This window comes from Priapulus caudatus, unplaced genomic scaffold (genome assembly GCF_000485595.1).
Source record: "Priapulus caudatus unplaced genomic scaffold, Priapulus_caudatus-5.0.1 Scaffold329, whole genome shotgun sequence".
NCBI classification, from domain to species: domain Eukaryota; kingdom Metazoa; phylum Priapulida; class Priapulimorpha; order Priapulimorphida; family Priapulidae; genus Priapulus; species Priapulus caudatus.
This window is the reverse complement of record NW_014577390.1, coordinates 43927-66668: the sequence shown is the minus strand read 5'-3', so window position 1 is coordinate 66668 and position 22742 is coordinate 43927. Positions and strand designations below refer to the sequence as shown.

The 22742-nt window shown below is 45.7% G+C and overlaps 4 protein-coding genes across 4 annotated transcripts in view; all 4 read right to left on the bottom strand.

Moving 5' to 3' along the window:
• LOC106809102 (glycosyltransferase-like domain-containing protein 1) overlaps window positions 1-8903 on the bottom strand; it is a 16746-nt gene extending 7843 nt beyond the window's left edge. Inside the window, exons 1-4 of the mRNA XM_014812060.1 lie at window positions 8885-8903; window positions 8427-8571; window positions 7932-8002; window positions 7463-7554 (exon numbers count right to left, since the gene is read on the bottom strand). Coding sequence (XP_014667546.1) covers window positions 7463-7554; window positions 7932-8002; window positions 8427-8571; window positions 8885-8903 — 327 coding nt within the window. The remainder of the gene's footprint in view (window positions 1-7462; window positions 7555-7931; window positions 8003-8426; window positions 8572-8884) is intronic.
• Window positions 8904-9096: 193 nt separating this feature from the next.
• On the bottom strand, window positions 9097-12252 carry LOC106809101. Its single transcript, XM_014812059.1, has 2 exons — window positions 12206-12252; window positions 9097-11641 (listed from the first exon to the last, which is right to left on the bottom strand). The coding sequence occupies exons 1-2, from the start codon at window positions 12250-12252 to the stop codon at window positions 9097-9099; spliced, it is 2592 nt and encodes an 863-aa protein (XP_014667545.1).
• Window positions 12041-15221, bottom strand: LOC106809107 (surfeit locus protein 1-like). Its single transcript, XM_014812066.1, has 2 exons — window positions 15076-15221; window positions 12041-13397 (listed from the first exon to the last, which is right to left on the bottom strand). Exons 1-2 carry the CDS (start codon window positions 15076-15078, stop codon window positions 12561-12563), a joined length of 840 nt encoding a protein of 279 aa, XP_014667552.1. The 5' UTR covers window positions 15079-15221; the 3' UTR covers window positions 12041-12560.
• Window positions 15222-15567: 346 nt separating this feature from the next.
• LOC106809100 lies at window positions 15568-18819 on the bottom strand. The gene is made up of 7 exons (XM_014812058.1): window positions 18696-18819; window positions 18176-18274; window positions 17289-17436; window positions 16918-17084; window positions 16488-16627; window positions 16069-16243; window positions 15568-15794 (listed from the first exon to the last, which is right to left on the bottom strand). The coding sequence occupies exons 1-7, from the start codon at window positions 18817-18819 to the stop codon at window positions 15568-15570; spliced, it is 1080 nt and encodes a 359-aa protein (XP_014667544.1).
• Between the last annotated feature and the right edge of the window lie 3923 nt (window positions 18820-22742).

Genomic DNA, 22742 nt, shown 5'->3' with positions numbered 1-22742 from the left:
TGATACATTAATTTACCATTTGTGTCCCACCTTCGCCTGTCATGTATGTATGTATGTATGTATGTATGTATGTATGTATGTATGTATGTATGTATGTATGTATGTATGTATGTATGTATGTATGTATGTATACATACATATCATATATATACATGTATATATACATACATGTATAATGCGTTTGAATGCGTACACGGGGGTTATCCATGCGGCGGTTACATGATGAGTAACAAATATACGAACGGCATGATTATCCGATTAACTATGGAGTTGTTATATATGTCCCCTGGGCCCTGACGTTCCTGACGAATCACTAATAATAACGCTGGTGTCACCTGTACCACTGTTTAGATTTCAGTGTCAGCATCCGAGTATGTTACATGGTCGTTAGAATCTGATAAGTTAGGAACAAGTAATATTTTAGTATATTTTAGTACACTCTACCGGTGTAGCCCCTTCGCTTCGTAGTAGTATCAGTATATAGTAGGCCCCCTACTAGTAGACTAGCTACCCTACCAGGTTAAAAATGTAGCCGAGCATGCCGTTCATTCAGGCTGCTACAATTCTACATCTTATGTTGCTTGTTGCGCTCATCATTGCGAAGTTATAGCATGCATAGGCATCGTCACCCGCACACTAGTTCCCCAAGAAATACTTATCTGGCGCTTTTTCTAGGACAATGATAGAAACGATTCAGATTCAGATTACACTTCTTCGCAATAGTCATGCGCGTCACCATCTATATTGTCTTCCCGATTTTGGTACCAGCAAGGTTGTTGCCACGGGGGTCTCATAGGGGCTTACAACCCAGCGCCCGACGCTCTACCCTTCCAACAAACTTAACGCACCTCACCGACCAACCGCTGTCACAGAAACTCATGTGCACTAGCTCATCTTTCTTACGCTTACCTTGTATGCATTTTGCGTTTTGCGTTTTGCGACCAACACATTCCGGTCCCGAGTTTTCCTAGCTTCTACGTCCCCTACCCGCTACCTCCATACAGTTATCACTGCTGCCACATATCCAGACAACTGCCGCTTGGTAAGCGCCGGCGCGTACCACTGAAGCACCAACGCTATCGTTCACTAAATAGCGTAATCACTAAATCGTAGGCCTATCTGCCCATACATGAAAACATGACCTAGCACTCTGAATTCACGCTCGTGTGTGTGCGCGCGTGCCTGCGTATTTGTGTGCATGCGTTCCTGCGCCCGCGTGTGTGTATGATTATATAAATAAAGATTATCGCATAATTACTAAAACTCATCACCATAATCTTCATGTTTGCTTCTCGTTCAGCCATGGCGTTCCGCAAACAGAGATTTTTATTTAACTTCTATATTTCAACAGTTTCTGGCAATATATATAATAGATATTTTTACGCTCTTTCGCACGTTAGTGCGAGAAAACGCTATCACAATGATGAAATTATATCACTACGTCGGCATGTCTATCTTCCCTATGGTCACTAAAACTCAAGTGACTTAAACTGATTCTAAACACTTGACGGGTAACGATTTTTTTTAATCTAAACCAATAGTGTACAAGAACGAGGTACATGTATGTACATTTTCAACACAATCTTAAAGGTTGAATTAGAAGACCAGAAATGCAAGCTACGGCGTCAATTCTCAGCAAAGAATGGCTTTTGAAATAGGCAAATATTAATGGATTTCGGAGTGTGGCACATTTTTTAGCGTCCATATATGTATGATATTTCCAATGCGGCCAATTTTAGTTGTACACTGATGGCCAAAAACCGCTGATGTATCTATATGATCCAGGGATGTTTACTGTCTGCGCGTGTTAATATAGTGTTTTGTCTAAAATGGTTTCAACTGTTTACGTATATATGTGTTAGCTGCAGCGGTTTTTAGAATATATATCTTTTCGTTCGAACTAACTGTTTTTTGTTTGAACGAACTTAATAAAAATATTTTTCACTCATGTCCCTTTAAAAGCCCTGAAGCATTGCCCGGCCCACACAAACGAAATGAGTTAACAATGGCCCTGAATTGAAAACTAGCTATAAGTCAGTTCGCGCTGCGAGGATCACGCTTATTATATATAACACCTCCCCGCCATTTGAATCAATGAATGGCTCTGATACTGATGTAGATTTATTGAAGAAAGATAGCATTGTAATAGTTTGTTGTAACATTGTAATAGTTATTGAAGTCGTTTCTTTAACACACACCTACTGGTTAGGTAAACTAGTTGTTACAATACCAGCACCGTCATCGCGGAATCTCTTTACCTTTATGGAATGTCTTTGTCACTTACCTCTTTATCTCTATAATTACTGTCTGTAATGAGGTTACACAATTCATCTGAAATTAAAACTCCAAAAACGCGCCCAAGACCACGTCATTAGGACGAAACTAATAACGCATCTAAGCTATATTTAAGGGACATATGCGGTAAAAGATATATGTTGTGACATATCGTTCCATGCGCTTAGCCATTAACGATAATGATGCGATATCATTAATTTTACTGACTGCGTTTTCACAGTGGCATGCACGATTGACAGTGACTGCGCTACCGAAGCAACATGCGTTACCAACGTCTGCCAGTGCGGAACCGGATACACAGGAGATGGCGCTACCTGTACAGGTAGGCCTACTTCTTTTTTACGATACCATTTATATCAAGGCCTATAGATATAAACACGTTATGATCTAGTATATGTTTATATCTATAGGCCTTGATTTATATACCATAACAATACCATACCATACCATATACCATACCATAGCTAATAATGCAAAGTGTGTAACGGGAGAAACATGACGATTGTACGGCAATACTATTCTATTTTAAATGCTAAGCAGCATTCCTTTTTCTCTAAAACAAGACCAACCCCTTGTCTCCATGACACTTCTAGGCTCAGATATTGGATTGTAATCATAGCTTATCCAGGCGTTACGGACGTGTAGAAATCGAGCTGAACACATGACTGTCGCACCTAAGCTCGATTCGGCTTTTTACCTATCGTTTTCCGTCACCACTTTGAGTGCTGATCAATGACGTTCCTCGTCTAAATTTGGTCTTCTTACTACATCATAGTAACGGAGTATCGTTGTGGAGACCAGCGCTGCTGCCGAATTAAACAATTAAGAACACGTAGCTGCGTCCACTAGTACTGGCGCTAGCAGAGTTAGGAATGCTATTAATTAAGAGTCGAAGGCATGTGTAACGTTCGTCCCTATCTGTGCAAAAAGTTAATTACATTACAAAGACATTTGGAAGAACCAAAGCAGTCGATTGAATAGGTGAATAATTTTATTACTTGATATCAGTGGCGTAGACAGGTCCTCAGTTGTGGGGGGGAGGGGTGATTTCGCTGTTACTTCTATCACAAAGTATACGAATAATGTGTGCGCGTAGCGCAGACCGCCAGCACCTTGGCGCGAAGCCCTTAATGGGTGGGGCCCAGGCTCCAGGGTCCAGGGGCCCGCCCTAGGGCGTCAGGGTCCAGGGCGGAGCCCCGGGAAGCTCTTGGATTTTGAGTATAACAATTTAGAACAGTGAACATTTTAAGTGCAATATTTGTGAATTCTAGGGTTAAATTTTTTCTTTGGCTCCCAGAGGTTTAATAACAGGCAACCCCTCCCACAAGTTCACAACTACACCACTGGAATCATATCCCCCTGAAAATTTGATAAAACGTATTTTACTGAGAACGCTAAAACTGTACAAAAAAGTATGAGGAAAACAACCAGATTTGAACCAAAAAGTGCATATTTCCACCCCTTATACAAAATCGGAAATATACTTCCGGTCTTGTCTCAGCACCCCCATCCCCTTCCATAAAAGAAAGTGTGATGAAATTGAATTTCCCCTTTCAATCCCCGTGGAAATTTAATATCCCAACTCTCAATAGGTCTATTCTAATTTTGAATAAAGCAGGGATTTAACTTTCGTGAACAGTGATAAGACGTGATTTGGGGATTTTGAAAAAAAATCGTACCGGGGAATGCGTCAAAAATTAACCGCCTGAGTTTCAGTGGTTAAATCAAAATAATGTCATTCTTGGAACGAGTTACAGACATTTTACGGTAGATATATGTCACTGATGTAAGTAGATGAAAGTAATGGAAGTGATGTAAGTAATGAAAGAATTGGAAATTGGAATTGGAATTGGAAATGGAATTGGAATTGGAATTGGAAATGGAAATGGAATTGGAATTGTAATTGGAAAGAATGGAAGATTGAAGATGTGGTGGAAGGATGTAAGTGATGGAAGTGTGATGTCAGTAGATGTATGTGCAGATAAATGTTCAGTAGGGTGCCTATTTATTGTCTGTCAAAAATTTTCCCCATTTTCCTCATGAAAGTAGGGGGATGATTGTATACGCCATCCCCTCCACCTCAATAAGTGAGAGATATACCCCCCCCCGCTATCTACGCCCCTGCTTGACGTGATGCGGCCATGATGCCGAGGCGCGCCGAGGATTGACACTGTGTCTTCACTGTCTTCCAATCACAGCCTACGCCGCACTTCTCTATTATAATTTTATAGGTGGGGACCCATTGCAGCACCAAATCGCCGATCTCAGGAACTAGGGTATTCTGCTATGTTAGAACAGTTTCCTACGATAGAGTTTGCCACAAATACGAAAATAACACGCTGTTTAGCGCACTGCGCTAAGTCCTTCTGTTGCATTTTCGCATCTCCGTAATCAGAATATAAGCCCTGCCTTAATTCTTCGTTGATGGACATGCATGAATGGGGCGTCACCGACGTAACCAGTTCCTGTACCTGCTGTCTTTCGCCTGCCTTTTTACTTTTCGTAAATAATGAAATGCCCGGCCAATGCATTTCGCATCGAAGAGGCAAATTTTCGGCATTTTCACTCGCTGTCGGAAGTGAACGAGTGCGTCATTTATTGAACATTCACAGCACACTGCACGACAGAGCCATGCCTATACATGCCACAGCGCCATCTCTTGGATGTTTTATAAGTAAATATGGGGATTTTCAATAAAATAATGCGTTTTTAATGTATTTACCACGATTTACGTATAGAAACTATATATGTTATTTTTACTGATTTCTCCGTATCTTTCCTTGGAGTTTTCATCCTCTTTCAATGCCTTTCGGTAGATTTTTCTGCGTTTTCTGCGTGATGATTATTTTGTGCAGGCACTTATTTTGGAAATCTTCCAACATTTTTACTTCTTTCTTAGTTAAGTTAGTCCATGTTTCACTGTTATTTAGGAAGGAAAGTAAAACTGTGCATTCGTATAATTTCACTCTTGCTTCTATAGTATGATTTCCATAGTTTTGCTCTTCTACCCATGATAATATTTCCCTCATCATGAACCTACATTTTTTAGTTCGGACTCTTATCATATTGTTATAACCTCCTATATCATTAATTAAATCCCCTAGGTATGAATATTTGGTGCATTTTTTGATTACTTTGCCTATTAATATCTCCTTCTCTATCCTTTCTTTGTTTGTGAATTTCATAACCATTGTATTTGTTTTGTTTATATTAAATTCTAATCTTTTTGATTCAGCTAATCTGGAGCACGACTGAGCGATTTTTTTTTACTGTTTTATGATCTCCAATTCCTAGAATATCGTCCATATATAATCATTGTCATCTTCTAAAACTACAGACCATCCGCTGACCGCTGTGGAGACGTGCGCCGGGCCTCGAATTTGGCGCACGTCTCCACTGCGGACAGCGCTTCATACTTGAACATCCCCGCGGTCGCGTGCGCATATCCCGCGGAACTGCGCGTCTCATCCGCGCGCAGCGCTCTGGATCAACAACAAAGCTGTGCCACGCATTCTTGTATCATGTCTCTCTGGATATGGGAGTTTGTGCAGGCACAACATATGGCCATCACAACTAACAAGATTTGACTTAAATGTGTAGACTTGTACTAGTCTGTAATGTAACTAACTAGTAATGTTAACCATCAAAAGCAGAAGCCAATGAATTTATTGAAGGGTTGGTAATCAAGTTTTGAAACCAAAACTATGCTACAGGATATCCACTGTGAGATATGCAAGGTTTCTTTGTACGTGGCTAAATTCGTCATCCGTGAACATTGGCGAACATTGCGACAATGTGACAAATTGTGAACATTGCGTCAATACATGGTCAACTGCGAAACTATAATATTTATATGCCATCGATGATACTTCGAACACATATATCCTGAATCATGTTAAAACTGGTATTGTTCGTTACCAAAACGAGGCAGTATTAGGATCCCAGCCTTGTACGTAAGCCCCAACTACACAAACAAACATTCACTCTTCCATCTAGGAGGTTTTCTATCTCGCTAAAGCAAGCAATTTCCTGCATACCCGTAGTCAGGGAAAATGGTAAAAGAAAACATATTACTATCATTACTTAAAAAAAACTTTATTGTATTTAATTCAAATGCAAGTACATAATTATAGTCTATTTTATATACACCAAAGTAGTTATACACATAACTTCTGAACCTGGCTAACGTATGCACAATGACATCTGCTCAAAAGAAGCAAGCTATATATGTTGCGGGCTGGTCTAGTGATAAGAGACAAAGGTTACATGTGCATACCGAAGTGTTATTCTTACATTTTTGAATATGTAGTTTGTCTTTGGACAAATGAGGAATATACTTCACACAGCTTGGCAGTGACTTATGAATGTATCATAATACATTTTAATGCAGGTGCTAGTCGTGAGGGCTAAAAAGCTGTGAAATAAACTCATCCCCCTACTAGTATAGTGAGTAGCTAGCCTTTGAAATATCAAAAACTGCTAAACTGGATTCAGTAAGTTGTATGTGATATATGAAATATTGCTGTTTTATATACAGAACAGTTCGATTCCATTACTCTGGTGTACGTGAAACACATGCGAATAAGCAAATACGTTACAAAATATTCACTAGTCATGAAACACAAGCTGGCAAACACGTTATATACGTATTTATTATTGTTGCTGTTGTGGCAATGAGCGTTCCTTTTGCGAATCCCTTATCCTTAGTGAAGAATCCGCCATACCTGTTCAAATGGAATAAATACGGTAATACATGTAGTGCGTGTATAATGTATATATATATACATGTATATATACATACATGTATGTATGTATGTATGTATGTATGTATGTATGTATGTATGTATGTATGTATGTATGTATGTATGTATGTATGTATGTATGTATGTATGTATGTATGTATGTATGTATGTATGTATGTATGTATGTATGTATGTATGTATGTATGTATGTATGTATGTATGTATGTATGTATGTATGTATGTATGTATGTATGTATGTATGTATGTATGTATGTNCTGCGTGCGTGCGTGCGTGCGTGCGTGCACGAGTGCGTGTGCGTGCATGCGTGTGTGTGGGTGTACGTGCGTGTGTGCGTGCCTGCGTGCCTGCGTGCGTGCGTGCGTGCGTGCGTATAACTACAAGAATACGCGCGCGACGTACGTACCTGCAGCTTGTGCTTCCGCACTATGTTCGGATACTTGCAGAATCTTCGCAGGGTCTTCAGCAGCTGCGCCGGCGTGTTGTAGAGATAGTCACCTGCATAGACACACGAGTAAACACCTCGTCATGCCGCAGCTAAACTATCTACTCCTGTTTCCATGGTAACACGACCGAATGCATGACTACCTACGTAGTAGGTGAGTGGAACAAACATAACCAACAATCCTGCCTCCCTGAAAGTCGTGGTAGATTTACTGCAAGGGTTCAAGCGCGGCCTCACTACATTACATAATTAATGATGTCTTTTGAATTCAGCAAACTACATATATGTATATAGTGACTCCTCAATGGTAACTTTCATCACATACCGAATTGCGACTCACTTTACTTGTATGCCTTCTCATAACCACAGCTTGCTTAAATCTCTACACCTATGCTTCAAATATTACTTTAACCAAGTTGTTTGTACTCACGTGGAAAAATCTCTGGGTAGACAAGCCTGTTTGGGCAGAGCGGGTAGCAGCCACAATACACAGCCTCCAACCTGTAATACACACACACACACGTCATTACCATACACAACACGCCTACACTAGTAACACCTACTACTGCTACTAGATGTACCGTCAGGTTCAATTATAAATGATAAGAGTTACTTTATGAGAGATTGTGCCGAGATGGAAAACCTATACACGATTTTAGTCCAAACCATTTCTTTGCTGAAGATTCATGACTTTGCCTTTGTTAAGTGAACGTTTTTTGTTGTTAAGTTACTTCCAAGTGGCCACGGGCAAATATAAGTTGCGCCTTTTTAAACATTTGTTATGCAATAAACCTATCATCTATCTACCAATCTAACTGGAATTACAAATAATTGAAAATTCCATCAGAAAGGACACACCCAGTCATGCGACCACTGATCAACAATCAACAACAATACAAACTTCAAGGCGACACGCCTTACTCACATCGCAACGCCAAAGAACTCGTGTTGCGCCGTAGAGATAGCGACATCGGCCTCACAGAGGGCGCTGTAGTAGGCATGTTTGTTTGTGAGGTAGCCCCAGTGTACGATATGGTCGGCCAATCGCGCTCTCGCCACATCGAAGATTGCTGATCGCGAAACAAACGTAGAAAATAAATTATGACTATTGTGATAAAAAAAAACAGAATCACTAGGTTGCGTAAGGCATCGTCACATAATCAACCACAATGTGACTCAATATCGCTGTTTACTTACTGTCACAGCAACTATTGCAACTGAGCTGGAAGTTACCTACAATCTTTTACTATCAGTCTGATTGATGACTATACACACGCACGCACGCACGCACGCACGCACGCACGCACGCACGCACGCACGCACGCACGCACGCACACACATATATATAGCTTTGTATTTATCACACACATAGATGTATATCACATATGGCAAACATCACCATGTAGATAAATATGGATAGATGTATACACGTAGATATTATGTATAGATATCACAAAAACATCCAACCACCACGCCCATGCGCAATGTGCCCTGCTACACACACCCACACCTACGCACATCCTAGAGAAGGGAGCACGTTTCCCATAGAGGGGGGGACATCTACCACGCCACGCCGGCGACCAATCACGCGCGGCCTACCTGAACGACTCTGAGAGCGGGATGACCTCTGCGAGGTGAAGGGCGCTCGTGCGCGCTCGCCACTGCCACTTCTTTCCCGTCATGACCTTGAGCACGCAGCCCGGTATCTCCGTGGCAACGAGGTCCATCAGCTGCCGGTGCGAGCCGCAGTAGAACGGCTCGATGAGGAGGATGCTCTCGTCTCGTCCCGCAGCATCCGGAGCATCCGCCTCGCTTCGTATGTCGGCATCGCGCTCCGGTAACGGACGCGCCCCGTACGCTGCTGCTCCGTCGTTGATTTGCGCGCCCCCATAGGTGTCTTTGTTTTTCTTTTGCGCGCCACCATACCTGGCTGTGTCAATACTTTTCGTGCCTCCGTACATTTCCTTGTAATTGCTTTGTACGTGCCCATGCCTGCCCGTTTCTTTCCTGTGCGCGTCTCCATACCTGGCCGTGGCTGTGCTGTGCGTGCTCCTGTAGACTTCCTTGTTTTTCGTTTGCCTGCCACCATACCCGGACGTGTCTTTGCTTTGTACGCTTCCATACCTCGCCGCAACTTTGCTTTGCATGCCCTGATACGTGTATTCGTCTTTGATTTGAATACCCCCATACCATGCTGTATCTTGAAGTTGCGTGCCCCCGTACCCAGCTGTATCTTGAAGTTGCGTGCCCCCGTACCCAGCTGTATCTTGAAGTTGCGTGCCCCCGTATCTGCCCATATCTCTGCTTTGCATGCTCCCGTACCCAGCTGTATCCTTATTTTTCTCACCCCCATACATCCCTACATTTTGACTTTCCACACTTGCATACCTACTAGTGCTGTTACCTTCCGCATACCTCCCAGAATCTTGACGTTCCATACTCCCAGACATTCCCGTGTCTCTATATTCCTCTTTCGCATACCCACCCGCGCCGGCACCTCCCCCATACCGGGTCGTTCCTATGACCTCGACGCTCCTGCAGATGACACTATCAACAATGTCGTTCCTCTCAGTTCCATGTCGAACTGCCTCGTTCCGTGCTCCGACATGCCGCGTGTTGACGCATCGTGCTCCCGCACCGCGCGAATCGTCCGCCCGTTGCCCACGGTTACGCGACTCCCCGGATAGCTCTCCTCCATCGACGACTTCCCAGGTTTCCGGCGGCGGCGGCGGCTGCGTGGGAGGATCCCTTCCTCGCTCGTGCGCCTCTTCTAGGATTCTCCCTCTGACGAACTCCGTCAGTTCCAGTTCCTCCCACCGCATCACCTCCTCGCTCGGGTCTCCGGCGACCTCCCCTCCTCCGTCGCCCTCCTCGGTGTCGCCGGCTTCCTTCTCCCGTCCCGAGAAGAGGCTGCTGCTGTGATCGTCGGAGGAGGAGGAGGATGCGATCTTGACTTCCTCCGGCCAGACCTCCTCTTCGCTTGTGTCCGCTGAATGCTTCTCGACGTATGTGTGTTCTCCTGCTGCTTGCTCCTCTTCCTCCTTCTTCTCGCTGGCTTCAGGTTTCTCTGCTGCGTGCCGACCTTCCTCCTCTAGCGATTCTTTTGCGACGTCTGTCTGCGCTGCGATGATTCGACCGTTCGCTTGGTTCCGATTGCTGACCGCTGTGGCTGTCTCCACCTGAGATTCTCCCTCTGCTGACTGGCTCCTCTTGCCATCCTCTCTGGCTTCCTTCAGCTCAGTTTCTCCCTCCGCTGATTTCATTGTACTAACCTCATTCGCGACCTTCTCTCTATTATCTTCCTTAATGTTCTCCTCTGCATTTTTGTCCATAGGCTCTATTTTTCTATCCTTCTCCACTAGATTACGTTGATCTTCCTTTTTAACTGGTGGCACTACCTTTTTTTCTAAAGTGTTGCTCGGTTTATCCGGAGCACCTTGGACCTTCTCTTCCACTAGAGCCTCTTGTTTAACCTTCTCAACTTGCTTCCTTTCCTCGAATTTATCCTCTGCCAGCTCTTTCTCTCGAATCTTCCCTAGCGATACCTCCTCCTCTCCTCGAGTCTCCCCATCGACCGCTTCCTCTTCTATTCCTTTATCGTCTCTACTCACAACCGACACGTCTCTCTCTATTGCCGTCTCCTCCTCTTCCTCCTCCTCCTCCTCCTCGTTGCCGCGTATCAGCCCCTCCTGCTGCTCCCAGTCATACGCCTGATCTATCCCGACCACGGCCTCCGCGGCAACCCCCTCCTCCTCCTCCGTCGCCGCGGCAACCGTCGTCCGGCACTCGCCGCTGGAGTCCGTGTCGGCCGCGGAGGCTGCTGCTGCTGCGGCGGCGGCGGGGATCCTCGTGTACCCGGCCGTGCGTATGATGCGCTCGCGCACGGCGCACGGCAGCAACACGACGCTGTGGGCGTCCCCACCGTGAGACACCAGCGTCAGCAGACGCGACTCCGGCGGCCGCGCGTCGATCCCGTCCTCGCCAGGGGAGGCGGGCGCGACGCCGTCTTCCGTTGCTGCGAGGGCGCCGCCGTCTGACGCGGCAGCCATCGGCGGCTGTGAGGTCAGCACGGCGGCGACGTTGCCATGGAGATGCGCGGATGATAGACGAAATCTCGCGGCGGTCACGGCATCAGGCGGCCTGAAAACGAAAAACGGATTTCACTCGTTTATATGAACTTTCGTTAGATTGAGGAGCGTAGGTTAGACGGAGGAGTAGCTAGCAGGATGAGAGAATGCATGACGACCCGCATCTTAGTATCTTATTATATATTTATATTATTATATGTATATATATTATATTATTAATATTATATTTATTAGATTCAGTAGACGGTGGGCCGGATTCGGAGCTAAGCTTACGTTATTACATTTATACATGCTTGCCGTCGTTAACTAAATATTTGCTATAGACTGCGAAGATCATGTTCAAATTTGAGTGTTTATAGGGAAATGTTTGTGTTTCTGGTCTGCCATGTTTTAAGTTGTGACTAATATATACGGTGGTAAGTGTGAGACATGTGAATCTGAGAAATTCAATGTGTTCGATGTAAAATTGTTAGAATTAAACGTCGCAAGACCGTTATTAGTGTATTTTCGTACTGCTTTTATATTCAACCACACAAAAATTGTTGCAATAACAGCAATTTAAATACAAGCTATCACATGTTACACACAATCTCAAATCCGAATGATTTCATCCAACATAACTGCATCTCCAAGTAAATTGCTTTCACAGATCCAAACCCGCATGGTGAATTAACACTGACAAGCCAACACTATCTAGTTATCGAAATGCTGAGGAGCTCAATGCAACAGGTTGCCGATTCAGCAACAAAAGGCAACATTGTCGCATCCACCGAAACAGAAACGAATCGACGCGTGCCACCGTCGAATTCTCGCCACCATCTCCGCCACCTTCCGCAAAGACTTCACGGAGAAATGCCTAGTAGAAATTTTTCGCACTTTTTCCACGATTTTCGTGAAAAGAAATCGGCCGCGCGCGCGCGCGTCCTTCTTTTCGACCTTGACTCTCCCGCGCCGTCCCGACGCCGCCGCCGTCACATCAGCGGAATCCGCCGCACGACCTTCCTGTACCACATGTAGGACGTCGCCGCCGACAGCGACCACCAGGTGGCGATGTAGGAGAGATGCTCGTTCCGCAGCCGCACGCGCGTCTGCCCGCCGACCGGTCCTCCGGGAACAGTCGAGTCCGCGTCCGCGTCGACGAACACGGCGGCGGCGCCCGACCGCCTCGCCATCTCCTCGACGTCCCGGTACGAGAACGTCTCGGACGCCGGGTCGTTGCGCGGCATGAACGGCTGCCTCGCGTCAGACAGCCGCAGCACTCCCACGAACTGGATCTCTCCGGCTATCTGCCCGTCCGCTCGCGTCTCCGGCCGCAGCCGTGCGCGCGGCACCCAGCCGCGGTTCACGAGGATGGTGGTGCCCTCTAGCGGCGAGGCGAGGCGGAACGGCGTGACGACGTTCGTGCCGACGCGACTCGGGTCGCTCGCCATGCCGCCGCCGCCGCCGCGGTCGCCGGGGGTAACGAGGGAGCGCGGGGTGACGTACATCTCCCGCGCATGGTCGAACGATCCCTGCACGTGCACGCGCCGGTACTCCATGTCCGCGATCGCGGAGACGTCGTCCGGCAGCGGGACAGGGGGCGCTGTGAGTCGCGTGTCCAGCATGTCGATCAGATTCAGCTTCCAGCGGCGGCGGCGCACCTGCCACGCGCCGAGAGCGAACGCCGTTGCCGGGACAACAAGAAGCGCGTAGCCGCCGGCGCCGATTCCGCCGTCGCTCCTGCCTCGCCGGATGCTCACGTGTCGTGCGCCGCCGCCGGTCCTAGAGGGCGCTAGTAGGCGCGCCACGCTTCGACCAAAACGCATCATCTGGAAAGTGAAGGAGAACGGCGAGTCAGTCCTGCGAAAACGTCGGCACGTCCAAGTGGCGCCCTCTGCGTCGTCCGCTCGGAAATCGTTGGCGTCCGACGTCGATCACACTAACATGTGTCATGCAGTCATGTCAAAGTAGTCAAAGACACATCGTTTCTCTCGTTTTTATTAGCCTAGGAATTTGTTTCATTGTAGTTTGTAGCCTATTTGCCTGTATGATCTGCGATTATCCGTGCAATAAACTTTATTTTATTTGATCCGAACGTCTTGCTCCCCCGGTGACGCGTCCTCCTCGCTCTGGCTTCAGATTCTGAGATTTTGCAGGACACCGCATCTCGAGCACCGGCTCCCGACGGCGATCGCTCGCCCGTCTGTCGTTTAGACAATCTTCGTCTCGGCGCCCATTAGATTATTCGGTCGACGAACGTGATCACGTGTCGTCATTCTTGGTCAAATTGTGCTTGAGCCGAGTGGTGGGGCTCACCCGGGAGATCTGATGCCGGGAGAGCTTCAACACAGAATACAACGCGCTGCCACTACACACGCACGACGATGCGGTTGTTCTGACTTTACAAAACCACAGAAAACGATATTTCCGCAAGATTTGACTAGATTTTTCTGTGTAAATTAAGTTGAGTGCAAGTGATAATTCAAACAAGCAAGCATTCGGCTACACATAGATAACATTGCCAATATGCCGTGCTCAATTCTACTTTGGTACCCCTGTATATATAGTTCGCATACAAGCTAAACTAATCTGGTGGGCTAAACTAAGAATGGGCCATGATATATAGAGGTGGTTGGTTGGGCATTTATGCAAATATTTGGGCATATTGAGGTGTGAAACGCGTGGAGCATTGTGTGAATTTGCTACTCACGCTTTTCCAGCTGCTCTCTTTGAGACTTTCTAAGTTTATTTTTGTGCACAGTGCTACTTAAGTACTTTAGCATGCGTGCGGTGGCATTGTTGATTGTGTATGTGTGTGTGTGTGCGTGTGTGCGCGGGCGCGCGTCTTCGTGTTTGAACAGCATATATATGAAATTACGAGGCGATAGAGAGTAGACAAATATTAAGTCTTTCGTAGTAAACACAGTTTTTATTTACCACCATTTTAATAGTAATACTATTACTAATATAATAGTAATAGTAGTAGTACTAATACTACTAACTAGTGATGTCATGATCATCGATTATACTCGATCATCGGTTGAACAGTGGCTCGAACCAAGCGCTTAGTGATGTCACGATCATCGATTATACTCGATCATCGGTTGAACAGTGGCTCGAACCAAGCGCTTGGTTATCAAAATCCATAATCAATTTCATAAAAAAAAAATTCGAAAAAAAGAAAAAAGTGATGAGAATTACATGTATTATACACACACGTGACACAGTAGTAAACAGTGCAAAACAAACAGTAAACAGGGCTAAACAAGCATATACATGCACACACGTACATGTACACGACGTTACGCACACGCAGGCATTCGACACCCCGAGTAACCGATCATCGGTTACTTGGGTCCAACCGATGATCGATTACGAAATTACAACCGATTGACAACACTAACTATAAATACTGAGACGTCGCAAGTGCCTGTGCTGTGTGACTGTCTCAGTGTCTGTGGCGGATCGAAAACCGTTCTCGTACACACGTTTAGTTAAAATAATTACCATACAAGGTCTTGGAAGAGTCTGTGTGGTGTCTACCAACTGTTATGCTGAATTAGATGTCGATGAACAGCATCGAAAGATGTTACATGAAATCAAAGTTTACGTTTTTTAGTGCACCGAAACCAGACGATAAAGTGGTGCGGGTCAAAGGTGAACGTGGCCTGTGGCGCCATCTAGATTAGGATAAAATACAACGCGCACTGCAATAACGCGATCATCACTTTGGCTCTATTTTTCCCACTTTTTCTCTGCAATCACTCTTTTAAACTTATATATAGTTACACCGCTATAAAGCCACCCCGCACGTTGTGCGATTGAATTTTTTATACACGAATATTAATTATTGTATAACATGATTACAAACGGTAACGGTCTTTACCGCAATAAAGTAATAATAAGTCGTTAGAGTAATAAAGACTTTGCAGTAATAAAGCAAGCAAGGTCTGAAGAGTTGTTATATTATACAACTCAACTGAAGATCGTTATAATATTTTATTCCAGCTTTTTGATATGAAGGTAGGCAATGACATAGTCCTTGCCGTGGTCTCTTGGATGCTTAGCCACGTCATCCTCGTAACTCTGGAAGAAGGCATCGACGATTTTTGCCTTCTCGTGAGGAGTGCGGATATCGGATAAACCCTGTAAAAGCACGTTCCTCCCCCATATGTGAATCGAACGCACGTACGACTGTGCGTGAGCGCGGGCCGCAGCAGCGTTACCTGACGGCGAATAAAACGTTTATCAGTTACAATTAGCTGGATGTGCAGCTACGCAGCAAACAAAATCAGTTTAAATTTAATCAGATTTCGCGCGTACGAACGTGATCATACATTCGTACACGTAATTAAACGGATAGTTTCTGTAAAGAGACGTCACATGATATCGTCGGTGCGATTAATTATTCATATAATGTGCATCAATGCAGCAATATTTCTTCTTCTAATGTAACATCTGATATGTCAACGTCGCAAGCATAAACTTCCCTGTACTAACCATCGATGCCGCTTGCAAGCCATCTGTCGTAGAAGTAACAGTTGACCAGCTTTATTTCAATCGATTCCAGACGGAGACCAAGCTTGTAAACAGGAGAATCGGCGTTTATTAGAGGCTTCTCTAGTTCCTTCTCCGTGCGAAAGTAGGTTTTGACGTTCATATTCTGGAACTCTTTCTGAAGACACAAGAAAGGATATGGATTGGTAGAAAATTGGTAGTCCTTAAAAGTTTTGTGTCAAACTTTTAAATGTACAATATGCATGGAAAACACACGCACACACACACGCACACGCATACACACACACGCACGCACGCACGCACGCACACACGCACGAACGCGCGCACACACACACACACACACACACACACAATGCGTGCATTTAGTGTTTCAGTTGGGGGTGGGGAACGCGAGATCGTACCTTGGTAATGATGCCTTCATCCATCAGCGTACGACACTTATCCGTCATGTGTTTAAACATGTTGTGCTTGATACGCTTGGTACGTCCCATGCTCTGATTATCTGCGTCAGCAGCGTAGTTCGCTATGACAAGCCGGGCTCCTAGAACGTAACGTACGGTCACATGCGTGTGTATAGCATCTATAATCACTGATAGGTGAAACTAGACGAACTATGCACGAGCTAGGCAGTTCCGACTGGTCCTGAAACTGTGTGGAAACATTGGTCAGCACACACCTTTTTTTTAATGAAGTGATTTCTCTTGATCCATTGCCCCTTACCTACATTACTCGCCGTTGTAATAATCATCAGGTACCGAATGAACTCATTAAGAAATTGCATCTATTCGTTGACAACATATTTGCTCCCGACCCATGCATGCTAATGCGTACCTGGCTGCAGCTCTCTGGCTCTATGTACGAGTATGTTCTCCCAATCCTCGGCCGCCTGCCGCTTGAACATCTCTCGTTCCTCGGCTACGGTGATCTCTGTACTGTGAAGACCGTCGGTTATATTGCAGGGCCTGGAGATGAAAGGCAATGCCGACATAGATAGATATCTGTAGAGACACGTGGAATCAGATGACGAGAGCGATGCGGCAGTCATATATTATCATACATTAAATATTAATATTATACTATTATATAACATTTATTATGATATAATTTAATATTATATTATTACTATTATTTATTATACTAATTGTGGAAGAATGTCTATAAAACATAATTGTAGAGGGAAGCTTGGGGATATTTGCACTTACAGTCGTGACAGCACAAACATTCCAGACATACAGAAACCAAACTGGATGGAGTTGTTGGAGAAACATTGCTTGTAGAAGGACGTTCCACTGGCGAAGACACGAACGTCTGGATGTGCTATTAGATAGCTCTCCGGCTTAGGGATCACGCCTGCAGCGAGTAACATGTAACATACAATATAATATATATATATGCGTGCGTGCGTGCGTGTGAGTGAGTGAGTGTGCGTGTGTGTGCGCGTGCGTGCGTGCGTGCGTGCGTGCGTGCATGCGTGCGTGCATGCGTGCATGAGTTCGCGTGTTTAATATACATGAATCTGTAATAATGTCTTATATAATAATATAAATAATACCTTGCAGACGACAGAACAGCGACGTCCAGTCGTTTGAAAATTGATCTTCATAAAATACCTCAATGTCGAAGTCTACTCCGCGCTTCTTCCGAAGTGAGTCTATACTGTAAGAAGGAAACTATAGTCACTCTGTATCAGCAGCATCGTCATCGTCGCCACCGCCACTGCCGTCACGATCAGTATTATGTCAACGCCAACTAATCGAACGTGATGACACGTTAATTTTACGAGCGGAGTTTGTGCTAAGGCGTACTCATGGTTAGCCTCGCTTTCGGCTTATCACTGAAGGTATAGAACTGTAGCGCGGGATGTAAATAGTGGAATCTCTGTTGATGGCCGACAAGAAAGGATTTGCATCGTTTATGCTTATCATATTAAAATACACGCGTGAAATAATCGAACACAAAATACGTCGTTTAGCCTAATCGTCAATGAAGTAATTGCTCGTTAGTAAGTTCGCATCTAAGTCACGATATTTTGCCCCTCCCTATGAGAATTCGCTCAGGTTACGCTCTTTGCTATAATCTACGGTCGTACCGATGAGGAGTTTAACGAGTGCCATAGAGTTGCCTCCGTCTGCGGCGCCAAAGTCTGCGATCCGGAAGCAGCTCCCTCTACCGGAGAATGGAACCGCATCTGAGAGTATGGAAACATCCTGCTGTTATATACGTGCGTTAGCTACGTTCAACGTTTGCATTATATGCATTACGTGTTGCTGTAGTAGTGGTCTATACGTGATATTGTTTTGCCGTTGTTGGTATTACGTCTACTAGTGAAAGGTTGTCATGTGCTACGGGGATGCGCAATATATACCCATATACAGCACATACGCATATTCAATTCATGGTGAAACTCTACACACTGTGTTTGTTACAAGTATATTATACGTGTTATTATGATTTAGGTGTAACTGTGACCGAGAAAGCGAAAGCGAACGCGTACGAACATATAACAGTAACCTATCGCGAAGTTGGTATACCGTAGGAATAAACTTAGATACAATGCAGTTAGCGTGTATGCTTATATATTTTAATTAAATATGTCTTTTTGATCATACCGATAGCGTCCAGGCAGAGCTGCGTTGCTTGCTTGGTGATTTCAAGGCAGCCGAGCATAGTTTTACCGTAGTAACGCGCCCCAACGGGCCCTTCGTTCGGATAGTAGACATGATGCAGTTCCATGTTATCCTTTAGACAGTCCGGGTAAAAATGTACAAATGCTTGGCATCGGTAATATTAAAAACTGACATGGTCCTAGTTATCTGATTGACTTAATGAGAGAGTGAGAGGGAGAGAAGCGCGAGCGCGCGCGCGAGAGAGAAAGGGATAGAGAGGGAGAAAGAGAGAGCGAGAACGAGAGAGAGAGAGAGAGAAAGTGAGAAAGCGAGCGAGCGAGAGCGAGAGAGAGAGAGAAGAGAAGACGAATGAGAGACGAGAGAGGAGACGATGACTCGAGAGGACGAGAGAGAGAAGGAGCGAGAGAGAACGAGAGAGAGATAGATGTAGATGAGAGATGAGAGATGAGATCGAGAGAGATAGAGAAAGAGGAGAAAGACCCGAGAAAGAGAGGCTGTGACCGAGAGAGAGAGATGAGAGGAAAGAGAGAGAGAAAGTAGAGAGAGAGAAGAGAGAGAGCACGCGCGGATGCGAGAGAGAGAGGAGAGGAGAGGAGAGGAGAGAATTTGAGCTCCCACGCGCGAGACATATAGCAGCGTTGTCACTAAGTACGCACCCATGTATTTGAAAGAATTTGAATTTCTTTCAGAATAAGGCGGCTCATAGCCACTAACTATGATTTAATCGAAGTCACTGCACACGCTTGTTGCGATCATTTTTTAAAGAAGTTTCTCAATATATTTTATGTCACTTTTACATGCATGCATGTCTACTATATACCAGCTCGTAGCTTGACTGACTAGCTATGATGCTTACCTGCATTTGATCTCACTGCCCTGCCTAATGTCAGCCACGTAGCGCCTTCTTCTCGTTTCACTGGGAAACTCACTACCTTACTGGCAGTTTATAGAGAGGCTCGGCGTATCGGGTAGTGCCTGCGTGCGTGGCCTCGTGCGTGCAGTCGCGTGCGCGCGCTTGCCGCCGCGTGCATGTGACTGGTGTAGTGTGGGCGTAAGTGGTGTTGTGTGTGTGTCGTGTGGGGTGTGTGTGTGGTGTGTGTGTGGGTGCTGTGCGCGCGCGAGTGTTGGTGTAGTGTGTGTTGTGTGTGTGTGTGTGTGTTGCGCGCGCACGCGCGTCGGGCGCCGCGACTTGTGTGTGTATGTATGTGTTTTTTCAAAACAAACTGATCTATATAGGAAGCAACACTAAAAGCTTTCGCCGTGGAAACAACACATTTGCACTGACTAAATCACTCACCTTCCAGCATATAGAAGCCCCGCTACCAGTCTATGTTAATCGCGAGCTCTTGTTAAATTATGAAGGACTTGACACGTGTCGAAATCGATTATCGTTTTGACATAAATTTACTATCGAAGCGCACATTAAGCCCTGCCTGAATTTATGGCCCGTGAAAGTTTGCATACAACGTCTTTATTTTTTACGCAATTGTTATCGCTTACCTAACGCCCGCTCCCGTCCAATACCTTGACCGAATAACAACAACGGTTACAATATAATTGAGATTTGGTGATATAATGATAATTATGATGGGAGCAACATTTATCTTCTTCGAGTTCATACGCATTCTAGCTGTCAAATTATGCCTGAGAGCCGAGGTGTTCGTGTGATAAAGACTAACACAAGGTCGCTGAACACATATGGAAGAGTAAATGTGCTGTGGCTGTTGCCACCGTGTGGTTGCGTTGCCGTGGTGCGTTGCGTGCTGCGTGCCGTGCATCCGTGCCGTGCGTGCCGTGTCTGTACGCGCGTGTGTTTGTACCAACAAGGCGACGATGGCTCGCAACAACGAATTTGCTTTGAGATGAAACTATCCAAGGCAGCACAAAGTTCCCGACTAATCTGTGAACTAGCGTGAAGATCACGTGCATGCGCGTTTAACGCTGAAATCTGAGACAACAGGAAAGAGTTGTGTGGAAGTGAAATGCTGCAGTTTTGCAGTAGACAGCTGTCACTCGGTCATGGATTGTTAACGACATTGCCCTTTGCGACCTGCTTTGTCGGGAGTCTTGGCCCTAACGGCTTGCTGGCTTCGCAGGCAAAAAGCTCAGCGAACGACTAACGAACAACAAAAAGCCAATTAGATGCACGCACGCACGCATCGCACGCACGCACGACGTATGCATGCACGCACGACGCACGCAGCACGCCGCCACGCACGGAACGCACGCACGCAACACATTGACTCCGTAAACCGCGCACGGCGCGCGCAGACACACACACACTACAACACACACCACACACACACACACACACACACACACACACAACACACACACAAGAGAGAAGGGTAAGCGGTTCGAGCGCGGTAACTATAGTTACTCCCAACAATCATAAAAGCAAAAGGTCTTTCACCTGAAGATTTCCGATATACTGCTAACGACACTACATGACTTCCGCGACAGGGTCAACCGCCTTAAGAATGAGCGACACCAGTCGTATAGTCATGGAGCGTGGTCATTAGTGTGTACTCGATCCTCATTACCTTCAACGCTCGCTTCAACGGTTTGCTGTTAACTGGCTTAGTCTTAACGGCAGTGCTAGTTAGCAAGTAGCAGTCGACCGACATCTGTCGATAGCGGTAGCACACGGAGAGTGGATGTGAAGGTGAAGTGAAGTGAACGTGAAGTGTAAAGTGAAGTCTAGAGCTGATTTGAATATGTGAAGTGAAGTGAAGTGAAGTGAGACACATGTCAGCGATTAGTGCGAAAACGCGCAGAAGAAATCGCAGTGCGAGTGAAAACTCGAGAAGATCAGTCGGAGAAGAGGTTCAACCCTTTCATCACTGAAGATACTCGCCGACACAGCTTATTGACACAGACAGGGAAGCTCAGTGTGAGCGCAATATCTTTAAGAAAGGAGGTTTATCCAGAGAGATAGAAGGAGAGAGAGAGATAGATAGAGATAGAGATAGAGAGAGAGAGAGAGAGAGAGAGAGAGAGAGAGAGAGAGAGAGAGAGAGAGAGAGAGAGAGAGAGAGAGAGAGAGGAATAGAGAACGACTTTCAGTGAACTGCTACAATAACTGCGCCGGTATTCACTCGCGCACCGTGTCGATGTTATGATGTCTGCGCATGCGCAGCTGCGGCCCCGCGCGCATCACGGCTGGATGCTACATTCATCAGCTTGCTGGATGCGGTTTGCCAGCATCTCTCTGTTGCTAGTCGTCGTTACCATGGCAGGCTTCGCTTCAGTCGCGGTAAGTTGTCAACCGGCGGCAAACGCACGGAGCTAGAAATTTTCCATTTTATATGTTGGATTTCCATGTTGGTTTCCCATGTTGGTTTTTCATGTTGGGTTTCCTTGTGGGTTTTCCACGTGAGATTTCCATGTGAGTTTCCCATGTTGGTTTTCCTTGTGGGTTTTCTATTTTGGTTTTCCATGTGAGTTTTCTATATGATCGTTTCAATGATATAACCACCCCATTAGCGCACATGATTGTACTGCAATTGTTTATTACGTCGTTGTTGATCACCTAAATTTAAATTTAAACCAATTAATTTTATCCTAGTTAACGAAAGCACGTAGTAAGTAACTATAGGTAGCGGAACACGTAACAACGCGTACGACAGCATAGAAAGCACGAAGTACCGTACTTTGTTACTAAACCAGTCGACTATTTTATCGTTGAAGGTGACCATGCGCAATGACGTCACGCGAACGACGTCGCCGCTGCGCCGGCCGCTGAACCAGTCGGCGTACAGCAGACGCGGTGCGTGGTCGCTGCTCGACGAATTCTACACTTATCGGCAGCGACTCACAGATGAAAGCGACCGACGGCGACTCTCACCGACAGTTCCGCATGCGTCGGCACTGCTAATGCGACACGCCGGGGAGCATGTGCAGAAAAAAGTCGGAGAAAGTGCAGACGAAAGCAGCCGGCGGCGGTCGGAGCTGCTTGACGCGATCACTCGCAGCGACGACTCATCACTCGCGACGCCGTTAGATGTCAGCAGCATCGCCGACGGCACG